The sequence below is a fragment of the Oculina patagonica genome, chromosome 9 (genome assembly GCF_052425735.1).
Source record: "Oculina patagonica isolate OP01 chromosome 9, crgOcupat, whole genome shotgun sequence".
Taxonomy (NCBI): Eukaryota; Metazoa; Cnidaria; class Anthozoa; order Scleractinia; family Oculinidae; genus Oculina; species Oculina patagonica.
The window spans coordinates 25,815,889-25,832,476 of NC_135766.1; the positions used below are offsets into that span (position 1 = coordinate 25,815,889).

At 37.3% G+C, this 16,588-nt stretch overlaps 2 protein-coding genes across 2 annotated transcripts; one reads left to right on the top strand and one right to left on the bottom strand.

Annotated features, from left to right (window-relative positions):
* The first annotated feature begins 1 nt into the window (after position 1).
* LOC144665164 (biogenesis of lysosome-related organelles complex 1 subunit 2-like) lies at positions 2-3,704 on the top strand. Its single transcript, XM_078526337.1, has 4 exons — positions 2-307; positions 643-762; positions 2,170-2,274; positions 2,767-3,704. Exons 1-4 carry the CDS (start codon positions 76-78, stop codon positions 2,796-2,798), a joined length of 489 nt encoding a protein of 162 aa, XP_078382463.1. The 5' UTR covers positions 2-75; the 3' UTR covers positions 2,799-3,704.
* Positions 2,917-16,511, bottom strand: LOC144665148 (nucleolar RNA helicase 2-like). Its single transcript, XM_078526318.1, has 22 exons — positions 16,403-16,511; positions 15,389-15,531; positions 15,087-15,150; positions 14,668-14,752; positions 14,441-14,524; positions 13,866-13,885; positions 13,549-13,623; positions 13,348-13,386; positions 12,300-12,378; positions 11,635-11,731; positions 11,008-11,096; positions 10,273-10,418; positions 9,939-9,998; positions 9,124-9,213; positions 7,919-7,975; positions 7,532-7,636; positions 6,802-6,921; positions 6,597-6,670; positions 6,342-6,501; positions 5,343-5,471; positions 4,939-4,983; positions 2,917-4,447 (listed from the first exon to the last, which is right to left on the bottom strand). The coding sequence occupies exons 2-22, from the start codon at positions 15,496-15,498 to the stop codon at positions 4,052-4,054; spliced, it is 2,124 nt and encodes a 707-aa protein (XP_078382444.1). The 5' UTR covers positions 15,499-15,531; positions 16,403-16,511; the 3' UTR covers positions 2,917-4,051.
* Positions 16,512-16,588: the final 77 nt, after the last annotated feature.

The following is a 16,588-nucleotide window of genomic DNA, read 5'->3' on the forward strand; positions in this document are numbered from 1 at the left end:
GATACTCAGGCTACCTCTTCAACGACTTTGCAGTTCTGTCAGAGAAGGGTCTGGGTTCCAGTCCTCAGATTCAATATGGCGGAGACTACAGAACAAAATGAACAGAGTTTAGCACAAAAAGACGAAGCCATAAGTGGCGAGAAAGACATAGCTACAGATCCAACAGAGTTATCGTCTGAATCTGTGTTAGAAGAGCCTTCTGGAATAGATAAACCGCAAGCTTCTGGCGCCGAAGTTCTGTCTTTGAAAGATTGCTGCAGGGAGGCTTTCGGAAAGATAACAGAGTACTTGAACGGTGAACTAGCTGGTAAGAATCACGCTATTGATGGTCAGAAAATTTGATGCTTTCACATTCAGATATTAAATTTGTTATTCAAAACCCTCCTTTTGCTGAGAATTCAGCCATATACTACTACAATTTTCATTTTCCTGACACATTAGAGCAGATTAAAGGTTCAAGGGAACTAGGGCTGCTTTTCTTTCCCCCATCGTCAATGTTGTTTCAGCCAGAATCATGCCTTGAGTACAGAGGCAACCTTATGAAATGAACAGGGAGAAGGCTGTGGGAATTGACAAAATTTAGTAGTAACATGTATTCACTTACCATTTTGTCATTTATATTTGCTTGTGGTGTTTTTCCAGGCTCAATACAGGACTATGTTCTTCTTGAAAAGCTGAACAAGTTGACAGTTACAAAATACAGTGAAATGTCCAACACTGCAAAGACACTCATCACAGTCATGGAGGAGTTGGACAAGAAATGTAAGATCTTACGTTAATGTATGTTTGTGTTCTTGGGCAAGACTTGCCTCTCTCCACCCAAGAATACAAATGGCTATATATCCCTGCGATGGACTAGCATCCCATCCAGGTAGGGGGGAGCCTCCCACGCAGTTGTTCTTAGGGGCGATCATATTTCACTCCTCCCCACTAACGCCTGCTTAACCGAGGTCAACATTCCTTTCCGCCGCTCAGCCAATCATATTTTACCTACTAAAATCCGGAGGGTTGACCTTGACCTTGACTGCAAGCCGCTCTTCGCGGTACGAGAGAGCTGTTTAGCACCGTGTGCTTCCCAGTTTAGGATGTTTCGCTTAAATTCATTCAGATGAAAGCAATTTCTGAATTTGCTGGCGATGGTTTATTGCCTGCTTTATATCAAACTTGTCCTCTGCTGTTCGACAGTCTCACCGATTCGATCGTTGGCTCCGTTGGGATTTTGCCGTTCGAGAAAATATATTTGGTGCGTGGTTCATTTATCATTTTAAATGCGTTTCCTCGAAGGAAAAATATTTCTCGCAACCCTAAAAATGAAGGACCGTCAAACTATCGACGGGAAAAAATACAAAGCTAGCCTTTTAACACAATATTCAACCTTAAGAATCGCGGCCGCGCTGTGAATTATATTATTGTGGTCACTATTTCGAAGCTCTAAACTTGGTTGGTTCATTGTTGTTTTACCCTTCGGTTTATTGACTTGGAGAGATCTCTTCTTTGAAGTAAAACGGATCCACTGTGTCGATATTTTGTTGATGTTCTCACAGATTGTAGATTGGACTATATGTATATGTAGGCGAGGAAGATCGACTGCACTTTTCCCAAAACTTCTAACCCTTCCAGCAGATGACTTAATCAAAGCGTTGCACAAAAAGCACTTGAATTATTCCAATCGATAATTTTTTCCGGTGTTTTAGCCACCGTAAGATGCATAACTAAAGTGAAATACTGTACTTCAAGCCCTCATGCCGCATCTCCGCGATCATTATAATTGTTCACCGACAGACAATACCTCCATGGTCATTGGTAGGTTGTCTGGCGAGTAAAACAATGGGAAAGGAATGTTGGCCTCGGTTAAGCAGGCGTTAGTGGGGAGGAGTGAAACACGATCGCTCCTAAGAACAACTGCGTGGGAGGCTAGGTAGGGGGAAGTTTATTATATAAATGCTTTTGGAAACTGGGATGAACTTTGGCCTGCAAGCTACTAGGCTTAAACAGACGTTACATTGTTAATGATATTAAATGGCAAGGGCTGTGAAATGTCATCTGTTTTCTTAAATAAATAAGCCTAGTGGCCTAGTTTATTTTATTGACTGTCAACAACAGTCACAGCAACAGTCAAAGTGAAAGAAAAGAACAATTGGTGAACTATTGTCTAATTATTGCTTTAAGATAAAAGCCTGGAGCCTTATTTGGAGCAGATTGATAAAGTAGAAGAAAGTGTTGCAAGCCTTGAACAAGCAGCGTACAGATTGGATGCATATTCCAAGAGATTAGGTTTGTATTTTCAGACTTAATTGCCTTAGTTACTAATATATATGGCCATTGTTGCTTAGAAAGAAGTAAATCAACAACCATAAACCCCTGCCACCAGGGATAGCACTTCCCTTCGTTTCTCAGACATTCTGCCTTGGGGGACATCAAGTGATTTAGGGAAACCATGAAAAGAAATAATTTTAATTTTTAGTTTCATTCAACATCATTTCAGTGTGTACTTACAAATTTGTCATGGTCTTCAGTCACATGACCTAAACACTTGCTAATCCAAGGTCCATTGTTATTGCTGTTAAAAGTTCCTCCGTTTTCCAGACACGTCACATGGTACATTCTTGTACCGTTACAAGTTATTCAATCCAAAAACGACGGAAGTCATTTTGACAACTCTGTCTTTAAGATTAATTAATTGACTGGGGTTCAACATCACCGTGGCAACTGCTTATAATAATTTGCTAATTATTAAACAAGTGTCATTTTATATTTTGTTTGCAGAAGCCAAATTCAAGAAGTTGGAGAGAAGATGAAAGTAAATGTGATTTTAGTCATCACACAAAAAAATGGACAGAGTATAAAAATACACAGTAATAAAACAAAAGAAAGGCCAAGTATACTGTATGAAGCAAAATGAGCACAAAATGTACATTTTCATGTTCTGGATTTTTTATTGATCCATTCCCTGAACACAGGTGTAAGAAATACAGAATGAAAACCAATCTGAGTAATATACTTAAATATTACAATCTTGTTCTCAGAGTGGTTTTCATTCACTATTTTCTATAGATTTGAACAGAGTTATGATCAAGCCCTGCATTCATTAGTTATTCAGTAATTTAAAAATTCATCATCAAAACAGCAAATTATTATAAAATCTCCCCATTTTCACAACACCTGAAGAGAGTTGTGCAAATTCTGTTCTTGCTTTGCAAAAAATAAAGTTCTTGATTAAATTCTTTTAAACATTGTTATGCCGGTTAATCTCTCCTTGCCCAAAAACAAACCAAGTTACTCTGGAGGGCAGTAATAAAAGTTAAACTCTTATAAACTACACACATTGTGGCTCTAAGCTCATTATCAGCTGCTCAAGCAGTTGGGAATACCAACAAAGGATGCCAAAAACTGAACAAAAAAATTGGCATGCAGCAACATAAGATGTATTCATCATAAATTAGTACAAACATAAAACATTAACAATATTACAGCTTTTTCTTGTTTTAAAATGAAAATTAAAAACACCACATGATAAAGGCTTATGTTTCTGCCATTGTACCATCCAATTCCAGCAAATAATTATAAATAAATTGTAATGTCAGAAGGATGTTGTCTCAGAGACAACAAGTCTTACAGTAGATTAAATAATGCAAATGTCTTTTCAGTCTACAAAATATAAAATACAGTGTAATGAGAGCAAATAAACTCATGAAAACGAGCAATTAGCCTCTTTCGTTCTGGAGTCAAAACTTCAGCAACAGCCTTCATAGCAAGCATTCCTGTACAAATCATGGAGAAATTAAAAAGCAGTATTTTAAACTCTTTATTTGTATGCGAACACTTGCTATGCAGGCTACTTCAGCAATGGAATCCTTACATGTTGATGTAAGTGTGGCTATTCAAACAAAAGCTCTCCAACTATCTGCTAGTGCCATTTGTCAATTATTGTTCAAGCAAATAGTTAAAAAAAATGTCAAATTTGTACAGTTAAGTACTGTGCAATAATAGATAAGTAAGGAGAATTTTCATGCTAGCGGGTTTCTTGCACAGGTGGTACATTATAGGCATATTAGAACTTCCTATAAGAATCTGAATCTCTTCCTGAATTGTCCTTCCAGCCATCAAAATCATCACTAAGTTCATTCTTGTTGTCACGGAATGAAAAGTCTGATTTCCTTTTTGCACCATATCTATCAGAATTGAAGCCTTTACTATACGACTCTTTTCCAGCATAACGATCAGAAATGAACCCTCTTTTATATGACTCCTTTCCACCATAACCTGCACGACGCTGATCCCGCTGACCACTTCTCTGGTACATGCCTCTCTCTTGCTCATATCTGTCTTTGTAAGCTGATTGTCTGCTGCTTGCACCCATGTGGCCAGGTTGAGGTCTTTCCATCAGTGCAGGAAGTTCAGTTATTTTTTCTAGTTTGATTCCTCCTCTTCCACTGCCCCAGTACTCCTGTAACAAAGAATATAAAATTAATAATGAGCTCAAATTAACATTTGATACTCTTTGCATGCTAATTTTTCTTGTCATCTTAACCCCTGAGGGGGAGGGGGGGGGTACTCCCCCTAAAATACCTATACTGGTATGTGCCACCCAATGAGGTCGTGTTTCTAGAAGTTATATATAAACCACAAGAGACAGTGTAACATCAGGATATCCAAACACTGAGACGACGTGCAGCAGAGTATTTTTGATGAAGTTCAAGGTGTTTGGATAGCCTATGAAACACTGTCTCAAGTGTTTGATATATCTTCTCAATCAAAACAAAAACTACCGAGTAAAGGGAGAAAAAATATATCTATGTTAATTAATACCGGGTATCCAAACCTTCTTCATGGCTCCTTCATGGCTCCTTCATTGCCATTAAAATTCTCTATTGTAAGCAACTGGTATTTCTCATTAAAAGAACATGACACAAGCAGTTGCATACACTTCTTCCTCACCTCAATTTTTTCTTGAAGATCATTTGGTACATCAAATATTGCACTCTGTTGAGGTAAAGACCATAGATATTACTTCTATCATACCCAACAAATTCATCAAACAATGAAATCAATATGGAAAATAAACATTGGAAGGTTGTCTTTGTATCAGTGTTTTCCTTGGGATGTACAAGCTCCATGCAAGGCTTGCACGTACAGGGTACATTCAGGTATTACTTGTTACGTGGAGTCAATCAATTTCAACAACTTTAAATGCAGAGAACAAGAGAGAACTGTTTATTTTTCACAATGTTCAAATCCAAGGCAAGGTGATCATGTTCTTGTTTCTCAGCAGCATCAGACACAGAATTCTGTGCAAATGAAAACACTATTCAACTGATATTACTTTTTACATCAAATGTTACCTGTCTGTCCTGACACATTCTCATAAATGACACTCCTTCTTTCACTTCTGGGGTGCTGTCCAATGCACGCCACATGTAACCTGTTCCACGGATCTCCACAGGAGCCCTCAGTAAGTACGTGGTGTGATCCTGGATTGGGGGAGGGGAGCATTGTTGATAAAGATAAATTATTATCGGTACATCACTTAGATAGCATGCACTCTGTATTTGGACAGTTTGCCGAGTGTTTTACTAATAGTAGAGCAAACCCACTATTGGTCCACTTTCTGACCAAGAGATAAACAATAATAAATTTTAGTTTTTGTGGACATGTACCTTTTGATATGTACTCTATTAATTGCATGGTAGTCATATACACTAGTCATGTATGGTACTTGTGTACAGTAGTCACATACAATAGGTATGGTACCTACACTCATGTACGGTATGTATGGTTACCGTAGTCATGTACGGTAGTCATATGTACAGTAATCATGTAAGGTAGCCATGTACAGCACTTATTTTGGTAAACATGGACAGTAGTCATGTATGGCACAGATGTTCAGTAGTCATGTAAGGTAGCTATGCATGGCACTCATGTATGGTAGTCATGTACGGCAGTCATGTATGGTAATCATGTAAGGTAGCCATGTACAGTACTTATGTAAGCACTCATGTACAGTAGTCATGTAATGTAGTCATGTACAGCAGTCACGTATGGTTGTCAAGTACAAAAGTCATGTACAGTAATCATGTAAGGGAGCCATGTACAGCACTTATGTTGGTAAACATGGACGGTAGTCATGTATGGCACTGATGTTCAGTAGTCATGTACGGTAATCATGTAAGGTAGCCATGTACAGCACTTATGTAAGCACTCATGTACAGTAGTCATGTAATGTAGTCATGTACAGCAGTCACATATGGTAGTCATGTACGGTAGTCATGGTAACTTGTCAGTCAAGCTGGAAAATCTCGCAACAAACTAATGAAATGCTCTCTAACAGAATTTATACATACATCTCGGCCAGACAAGAGAGAACGTGATTTGATCTCTTTTGTTCCTGAGATGTGAGCTAGTGAAGCTGCAACAGCATCCACTGCACCAAGTTTATCCACCAACGCTTGAGCTGCATCACGGAACTTGTCAAGTACATCAGGTGCAACTGCCTGTATAAACCTAACACAACAAAAATAAAATCATTACGAGCCATTCATTACACTCAGCTAAGATGGAGTGTATTCATTCAAAAAAAGTTATCCACAAGTTCTTACTTCTGTGCATCGGCTGCTGAAGCTTCAACAATATCATTTACTGATGGCGGCGTAATGTGTTTGAATTTGATTCCCTGCAGTCAAGCAAAAACGTTTTAATTAACAAATTAATGACAAATCATTATGTAGATTAGAGACTTGGAGTTAAAAACAAGACTGTTCCTGCTGTCATAAAAATAATAACAAAACATCAGCATATACTCACAGCTCTCCTTTCCACTGCACGTAGCTGAGTTTCCTGACCTGACTTGTAGAATATGATGCTTATTCCATCACGGCCAGCTCTTCCTGTTCTTCCTGAGCGATGGATATACACATCAAGATCCTGGAATTATAAACAAACAAACACTTTTCTATTACTAAACATTATTATTACGTTTATAATGGTGTTATACAGTATATACTGACTGTCTGTACCATGGATCCTGGCCAGGGTCACTTTGTTGTGGCAAAACACTTTTACTTTCATAGTGCCTCTCTTCACCCAGGTATATAATTGGTTACCAGCAAATATAATGCTGGGGGATAACCCTGCAATGAACTAACATAATTTCCATCCAGGGGTAGTAAAAATACTACTAGCTAGTCATTTATTGTTATTTTAAAAGACACGACCAAAGCTATTATTATTATTATTATTATTAGTCGCTTCATGCTGTGGGAACCAGGATGATTCCCGACCTGATGGACCACTAGGCTCATATGTAGACTTTACTTACCTAAATAGTGTATCCTAACCAGCATAATACTCTAGCTTCACCGCAGAAAACCCAACAAAATGTTTTATGATGTTGAATGAAAAATGTTCTCCCCAGTAGATGCATGAAATGAAATACTTTCAATATGACAAATGATTTCCAGTCTAGATGTATCCTGCTTGTGACTCAATCAAATTACAATATAAAGAATAAATTTCTGATATTTTTATAACTTACCTTAGGTGGTTCAGTCAAAACAACCAGATCAACTTCTGGAATATCCAAACCTCTAGCTGCGACATCTGTTGCTACCAGACAACGTACTTTACCATCACGAAAACTCTGTATAATGAATGGAGGGACTGATTTATAAATAACCTACATGTAAACTCCAAAGTAAAGCAGAAAATCAGGAAATTTACTAATTTAACAATTTGCAATTAATTTTACAGCTTTGAGGTTTCTCCTTTTTGAATGACACAAATTCACTTATTTTAAAATGTACTTTTCATTGTTTCGAAGACATGGCAATGCAGGCATATATATGATATATTATCTTTGGAGGGGAGGAGGGTTTCCTTAATCAGAAAATCATAAAAATGCAAAGAAGTAAGACAAGCCTACCTTTAAAGTTATCTCTCTCTGCTCCTGAGCAATGTCTCCATGAAGAACTTGTGTATCCTGAACATGAAGGAAAATAGCACTGCTTACATCATCATTGTACATTGATTGAAATTATTGGTTCCTTGTTATGAATAGTTTGGAAATGTAATTCACAAGAGATCAGTTAAGTTTGTTATTTTGTGGCTTTCAGGTACCGTAAAGTTCCGTGTATAAGCCGCACCTTTTTCCTCTAAATTCAAGTCAAAAATCGGGGGTGCGGCTTATCTACGGAAACATCTCTGGTTGGAGTTCTCAAAGGCCTAATTAATATTCATAAAAAACTTCTCAATACGTCATTGAATAAACATATAACAACCTGAAAACTTTGTTGTTGTTCACTACCTTTTAGTTCCTCTGCAAAGCTGTTTGCAGTGAAGCGTGCCAGTCACTTCGAGTCATGTCTTTCCGCCGCGTGCGAGAAGGCACCAAGATAAACGCAAATACTCACAAGGCAAATGGCCGACCGCTTCGGTTTTTTATTGACCTTCACAGCAAATACATCTGCTGGATTAACAAACTCTTATTCTGCATAAAGTTTTTTCTGTTGCGGGTAGCAGTTTCCAAGAATCTTGAAATAAAAACGTGGTTTCTTCCGAAGAAAATGCCGCCATGTTTGTTTTTAATGCCCAGACTCCTCTCTACAATTCAGAGCTTGGCTACTAAGCATTCATCATTCGCGAACGATTCGAACGAATTACAAGTGTTTCAGGACTGTTTAGAAGTGATAATCTCGAAAAAATGATATCAAGAGAGCATCCAAGTTTAAGATATTGTGAACTGAAACTAAGAAGGAGGTATGACAAGTGAAATTTAGCTTTCGTAAGACTTAATTTATATTAAACATTGCAACAACCACCGTGTCAGTGTTTCGAAACCGTGCTTGTTTGCCCTTGTTTGTTTACCAATAGAACTTCACTTGAACTTCAAACTTAATGGTCTGTATATTTTTTTTTCCAAAATTTGAGCTTCCAAATCGGGGGTGCGGCTTATCTACGGGTGCGGCTTATACACGGAACTTTACGGTACTTAAAGCCCTGGGAGCATGATGTGAATATATTTACTAACTAAAAGATGTTTTACCAAAATAAACTTACAGTCCAGTGTAGCAGGGGATTGACAATTACTGCAGGTATAAGACCAGGAAGGTCTGAGACGGTATTACTCACTTGCTTTAGGACAGAATTCAATGCCAAACTACTTGCTTCATTCTTTGTTTCAGTAAATATAAGAGTTCTGCTGTGTGCACCACAATAAACCTAAAAAAAAGAAATATGGTCAGTTGGAGAATTGAAAAAAAGAACCAAGAGATAAAATGGAGAATATTGTTTGCCCTGAGTCGGGCTGCTCCCCTGGAAGCTATTGGGTTTGCTGGCATCATCAAAGAAAATCAGGGATCTAACAAAAACTGCCAGCTTTGAGAGCAGAACTATTGAAGAGGGATTAGGAGTGGGGGTAATGGACAGAAAATGTTGAAGTCAGTTAATTGGACGGAAGAGGCAGAGGGATAACTGCAAAATGAGTCGGAGATGTGGATCCTTATGATTGTGTGTCTTTGGCAAAAGGTTGCAAAGGTCTGTCACTTGAGCATGGCTTGACCATTGCTGCCCTTAGAGTTATGTTTTAACAAAAAGGTGGAGAGTAGACTGCAGTGGGCTAGCATCTTTAGGGTGCAAAGAAATACAATTTTTGAGCTTGCTTTTCGGGCAAACTGTAGCCAGGATGTACTAGCCTGAAAGTCATAAAAACTAGCCTGAAAAAAGTACTAGCCTCAACAATTTCCCCAAAAACATCCACTTGTTCATCTGGCAAGTGAAGGATAAAATCTACTGGACCAGCCACAAAATCCACTAGCCCCAGGCTACAGGACATGCACTTTTTTGCACACTGACCTTATTCAAGAGGAGTAACAGTCTCCTAGACACTTCATGCTGGAATGTATGGCCTTTATTAACTACTAAATACAGTGTAGATTTTCCCAAACCTGTACAATATCACGCAATGTGGAGGCTCTAGCTTCATACGGACATCTGATGGCCAGGTGCTAAAAACAAACAAACAATGTAATGTAAACAAATATTAACAGATAATGTAAACAAACAGGTTATGAAACACAGTTTACTGTATATATTGTACATGTACCGCTTTAAGAGAAAAGAACAAAATTTTCTAAATTTTACCTGCCATGTAGGACTTCTCTAAATTACATGTAACATTTGTCAGGCAAAATTTAACTTCTGATTTTTTTAAAATGTAAAGCCATGATAAAAACAGCATTACCAAGATCATACAATAACACTATACCCTGTTTGTGTTACCTGCACAGTTTCAGATCCTTTTACTTCCTGGTCTCCAATAAGATCCACTATTTTTCTGTCATCACTCATGTATTTCGTGGCTGTCTTGATAACCCAAGGTGGTAAAGTTGCACTGAACAAAAGTGTCTGAGGCTTGTCTTCCCTAGCTGAACAACAGAATCGGTATAGTAGAAAAATTAGATAGCATCACTCAAAACACAGTGAAGCCCTGGCCAAACGGTATTGCAAGTGGACACAAGTAGTCGCAAGTTCAACCTGGGTACAGACTTGCGTTGGCTGGTCAAACTGACATGCAAGTTTGCAAAAAGTCATTTAAAATGCTACGAGGCACAATTCAATCAGTCATTTGAAGTAAACTACAAAAAAAGCATTGACTTGCGGTGGGTAGCCAAAGGATGAAAATTTTTTATTAACTAAAGTGCAAATTTGATCTCTACCAAAGTGAATGCAAGTCAATACAAGTGTTTGCAAGTCAACACAAGTGCACGTGCACGCAAGTCCTGGCTAAACAGAGACGAAAGTCTACTTGCATTGCTATTTGGTCAGAGCTTTTAACTGAAATAAGTTTACAGGATGTTTACATTTAAAGCTAATGCTAAATAACAAAAGACAAAGCCGATGCTACATGTACTAGGTGAAGGAATTGAATTCAGTATCTTAACATGGCAAGGCAACACATGATTGCAACTTATTTTTTTATGGCGGCCTAAAAGTTAGGGAATTTCATTTACTCACAACTGCTGTATGATTCTTCAATGATGTCCTCAACAGACTGCGCAAATCCCATGTCCAACATCCTGTCAACTTCGTCAATAACCACATGTCTGCAAGGTATGAAATATTTGGTTGCTTAAAATTTTATTACATGTACAAACATGTAGGTATATTCACTATGATTTTGTTGCACTATACTCTTGTACGTACTGTCATACATTATGTCAAACAGCATAAATAACAATTTTTTGAACACAGTTATGATTTGAGCTATGGTTATTTTTATTATTAAAAACTAGCAATGGCTTGTCAATATTGGCCAATCAATTCCTGCGTTTTGATTGGTTAACAAGCAATGGTATATGAGCTCATATACCATTGACCACAAAATATTGTAGCTGACATGCATCACTGAAAACAGCTGGTGAGCTAAAATATTGCAATTTTTAGGGCGTTTTTAATAAAACAATTATTCCACTTGCACTTGTTGGATATGAGATCGTTATAGCCAACTCAGCGCTATGCGCCTCGTTGGCTATCTACCATCTCATATCCAACGCACGCTCGTGGAATAACTGTGAAATATACATGTATGTTACCACATGTTACATGACAGTATACAAACAGAGAACTTTCACATATACTTACTTCAACTGTGTAAGGTCCAGAGTACCATTAACCATGTGATCAATGATTCTTCCTGGTGTTCCCACAACAACGTCAAGGCCATTTCTTATTGCCGTGGCTGACAAGAGTAAAAACAAATAAGTATAAGCGAATATCATGATAGTGAAATGATGCTCAGACATAATATCTTCTACAGATTACAAATTGAATTTTCTTAACTTTTAAATCTCTCTTAGAGTAATCACTAATTTCATTAAAATTTGAAATTCAACAACTGTCTTGACTGTATGCTGGAAGCCATTTTCCTTCATTTAGTGACTCTCCTGGGTCTAAAAAGCACATTTCAGATTTCACGACTTTTCTATGGCTGTGTAAATCCTTGTCCAACAACACAACTACAGTGGTGTATAATAAGCATGATCAAAGACAAATCCAATCATAGGGTTTTAAAAACAAGCGGGTGACCACTGGAATTCCGCCAGCTACTTGATTATATGTTGCCATTTACTCTGGTCACAGCAATCAGCTCATCACAAACAATAAGCTCAGCATCACAGCCGCCTACTCTTCCAGTGGCTGATGCTCACTTCAAAACATATTGAAACCCCTGCAATCAGAAATGTCACTTTTCAAATGATTAATTAATTTTTTATTTATTGTAACATTTTAATGTATCTTGACTCTACCTTGTGGTCCATATGACACCCCTCCATACAAACACTGCATGGCAAGATCAGACTTGAAATGATCAAATTCATCACCAATCTGTGAAGTCAATGTAAAACACCAAATCTATCAGTTCTATGGGACCGCAGCACTCAGTTATTTCAATTATTATTCATTCAAAATATTCCTGTGTTTCTGATTGGCTTTCGATCCCCAGCTAATTCCAGCTATTCGGCTAGCGCCGACCAAAGTTGGAAGAAATTCCAATTATTGGACGATTATCGATGATTATCCGATCGCAACCTTGTTCCCAAGAACCGCTGACGTCACGCGACTGAACGGCTTTGCTGCCGAGCAGGTTGAAAGCGGGAAAATGGCCGCTAGATTTGAGCATTACGAAGAGGTAAAATTTTAAAGTTATTAGAAGACAAGGAAAGTCAAAACACAGAAAAAGCAACGAAGGGGAGTCAATTGATTTTGAAAGCGTATCTTCAAGAGGAAAAGATCCCTGATTGAGCCACAGCGGAGGACTTGGAGGGGTTTTACGAAAATTCTACGTCGAAAGTAAGCAAGAACGATGGAACCTGTACTCGAAAACATCGCTTTGTGTCATCAGATTTAGCTTCAATAGGTAGGTAGGTAGGTAATACTTTATTTAAAACGCGGTAAATAGACACTTCAAGCAAGTGCTAAATATCAACATTATAAAGGACAAGAAATTTAATGAAGGTAACCGAGTTTTTGAAATTAAAATCAAATTTAAAAGCGAGCATTGTTGTGTATTTGTGTACTTTGCCTACTGTCAATATCCTATTAAATTCATTTTGTGCACTTGGAGCTCTGGAAATATTTTGAATGAATAATAACACAATAATATTGAATTCGGCTTTCGTATGATATGAAGAATTATGCAGATCTTGGAGGGTGTTATCCGCCAAAGCCGACCCTCCTCGACCTGCATAATTCTTCATATCATACTCAGCCTCATCCAATAATTGCTAAATATTTAGCAAGAAATGGTAAATAATTTTTGCCATACTATGGCAAGGGTTTAAGCCAATGTCTTACCTGCTTGGCAAGTTCTCTTGTTGGGGTCAGAACCAATACCTGTGTGATAAGACAATAGAGAACAGTGAGCCAATGTTCAATTAAAATTAAAAATTAACAAAATTATTTTTTATTATTAAAAATTAAAACTTAAAACTTAACGAAATTAAATTGTTGATGTTAAGCAACAGAAAATTCTTTACACAAAGATTTGATGCTAACCTTTGGAGCTCGTCCTCTGGTGCGAGACAGATTTTCTAACTTAAGCTTTTCAACTAATGGCAGTACAAATGACAGCTGCAAAAGCAACATAATAACATAACAATCAAACACAAGGTAGCTAGTTGCAGTTCCCTTAGCTTACAATCAAATCACATTGAGACCCACTGATAGATGGCCCACTGACACCTGTAAACAACACCCCCCCCCCTCCTCCCTCCCCAATTGTGAGCCAACCCAAAACAATTTTGAAGATAATTAAGCTTACATTCATGTATAGATCTATACATAACTCTTATCATGGCAAACTTTGAGCTTACCGTTTTTCCCGTGCCGGTTCCTATCAAAAAAAATAAATACAAAGTTTAGGGATGATGGTGCTGTCTGGTGCATATAATAATAATTTATAATAAAATAGAGTGATACCCTTTCTCTATTCCACACTAAATATGAAAGATGGTTTGCTATTATTATATCTTCTTTTTTCTAGCAAACTGAGAAATTCCCATACCTTATTAAAAACTATTAAAACTAAGTGAATAAGCCCTTCAATCCCCCACCCCTTCCCCACCTCCCCTTGGCATTTCTTCACATATTTCAAGACAACTTAATAAGACTACCCACATCTCTACATATTAGAAAAAAAAAGATCTTGAAAGTGATGCAATATATAGTTTCCTAGAACACTTGTTCTAGCAACATAATAATAATAATAATAATAATAATAATAATAATAATAATAATAATAATAAATAAATATTGATATAGCGCCTATCCAGGCCTGCTCTCGGCGCCTTACAATAATGTAGGAGAAGGTTAAATATGACAGGATCAAAGAAACTGTGTGCTTTCAAGAGAAAGAATATGGCTGAAATATATGAAATAAAGAACTTACTTGCTTGTGCAATAAGATCTTCACCATCATATATGTAATCAAACGTTTCACTTTGGATGGGGAAAAGATAATTGATTTTCTTTTCTAAAAAGAAAAATGATACATCAATGAGGAACTGCAATACACATATAGAATAAAAAACACTGCTAAGAAATTTGAACCCAAATAATAATATAATTATCTCATGCTAAGTATGATACATGTTAGTAAACAGAAGGTAATCCAACCTTTCAACAGCTCTACAGTTTCCTGTGATAATCTGAATTTGAAAAAGTCTCCACTCTCCTGGTCTTTTACGTCCACTTCTGCCTCCTATCAGATATTCAGTAAAAAATAAATTGTTTTACTTACATTCAACTCTCTCTAAGATGGACACCATTGGGACTGGCTCCAACTATCTGTCTTGGTGAGGTGTCTGTCTTATAGAGGGTTTAGATACAGTAAAATGACTGAAAAATGGCAGGGATGGGGCCAACACAAGGTGTCCATCAGACTTACAGAGGAGTCCTTTAAGAAAGAATTTAACTGAGTGTACAAATAATAATTGAAGCCCTCCAGCGTTTGAAATCCTTTACAGACTTTTAGACAAGCTTCAACACTCACTCATACAACACATTATCAAAACAATATTAGTAATAAATTGTACCTTGGCAGCAGGGCTCAGGACAGATAGTGCTCTAGGAAGCTGGTAATTGACAACACTTGGAAGGCTGTGAAATGAACCACATAATTTCCTTACATCAGTGACTTACAAAGATGTTCATTTACCTGTTAAGACCAGGGACTTTTGTAAAGTTAAGTAGAATGTACTAAAATCTGGAACACAGAACATGCAAATATACATTTAGGGTTACTAACAATGTACTTTAGCTGAAGCTAGTCAGGCGATAAGGTGTTCTGGTGTTTCAAAACATCTATCTTCATATACATGTTTTGTGAGCTTTATACCTTTTTGACAAAGAATATATAGTTCTTAGTTGTCTTGTATTGCTCCTCAGTGGCAGATTCTTCATTCCCATTAGCAGAAGCATGCCGCCTCTTCTTACTGAATTTGACATCGTTGCTTTTCAGGGTTAAACCTCCTGTGCCTCCTTTCGTATAAAAAACAGCAAAGAATTACAGTTGCAATTTGTTTACACTAAGGTACATTTAATCAAAGTAAAATAGCTTCTAATTTGGTGTGCTCTATGAATTTTTAATTCCTTTTTTTTACTTTCAAATGGAAGCAGTCAACCAATATTAAAATAAATCAATTCATTCTTCTATTATTTATAAACCTGTATTGAAAATATGCAGTATAGCGATCTTGTATGTGTTGTGGTTAAATTTTACCTTTGGTACAATAAATTTTTTTCCTTTGTTTTATTTTCATTGTCGTAATCTTATTGGTACCAAAACAAAAGAAACTACCAAATTGTACAAAGAGTAAAATTTAACCACAACATATGCACCTCCCCGCAGTGTACATGATATTAAATTTGTTCAAGTACATGTACTGTCAGATCTCGATTAGATGGTGTTAATATTTTTGTCGGGACCCAAAATATTATTCTTTTAGTAGCTACAGGTGCCACCAGACTTCCAAACTCGTTGAAAACCACTTGGCTACCGAAAATATCGCAGAGATATATTTATTAAAATTTTACGTGGTCAATATGACGATTCCTGTGTGCACATGGCTTTCCACGTGTAGTTGACAAACACCACACATCATATGCCTAAGCACTGTAATTTTACAAACGAAAACAATATGATGTCCTGATACAGGTTTGTACATATTACAGATTGTTGTCTTGATGTCAGCATCTGACATCAAGAGCAAGCAACACCAATGAGTGACATTAGTGACGCAACACTTCAGCCGGTCGCCATTTTGTTTCATCACGTGCAGACGATCGCAGACTTTTCAGTCGACGAACGAACGATTAGCAGAGAAACACACTAATAACAAAGCAACTTTACCTTACGTAGTTGCTGTTGTTGTGTAAGAACTCTTTTCTTTCGTGCTTTTCAGTGCTGTTAAAGAAAATCCTGTCTTTCCATGATATGAGAGTGCAGAGGGCCGAAAGAGAGATAGAGTGGAACCTGGAAGCGAGTAATCGAAAAATGTCGGAAAAGTTCGGGTCTCCTCGGTTTCTAAATGGAAGG

Bases quoted from the DNA above. Each gene is read 5' to 3' on its own strand.
- LOC144665164 (XM_078526337.1), top strand. From the start codon at position 76: ATGGCGGAGACTACAGAACAAAATGAACAGAGTTTAGCACAAAAAGAC. The intron at 308-642 runs GTAAGAATCACG...GTGTTTTTCCAG, and splicing joins CTTGAACGGTGAACTAGCTG to GCTCAATACAGGACTATGTT. The intron at 763-2,169 runs GTAAGATCTTAC...TATTGCTTTAAG, and splicing joins GGAGGAGTTGGACAAGAAAT to ATAAAAGCCTGGAGCCTTAT.
- LOC144665148 (XM_078526318.1), bottom strand. From the start codon at position 15,498: ATGTCAAATTCAGTAAGAAGAGGCGGCATGCTTCTGCTAATGGGAATG. The intron at 14,525-14,667 runs GTTGGATTACCT...TTTTCTTTTTAG, and splicing joins AACTGTAGAGCTGTTGAAAG to AAAAGAAAATCAATTATCTT. The intron at 4,984-5,342 runs GTAACATTTGAT...TTACCTCAACAG, and splicing joins GAATGTGTCAGGACAGACAG to AGTGCAATATTTGATGTACC.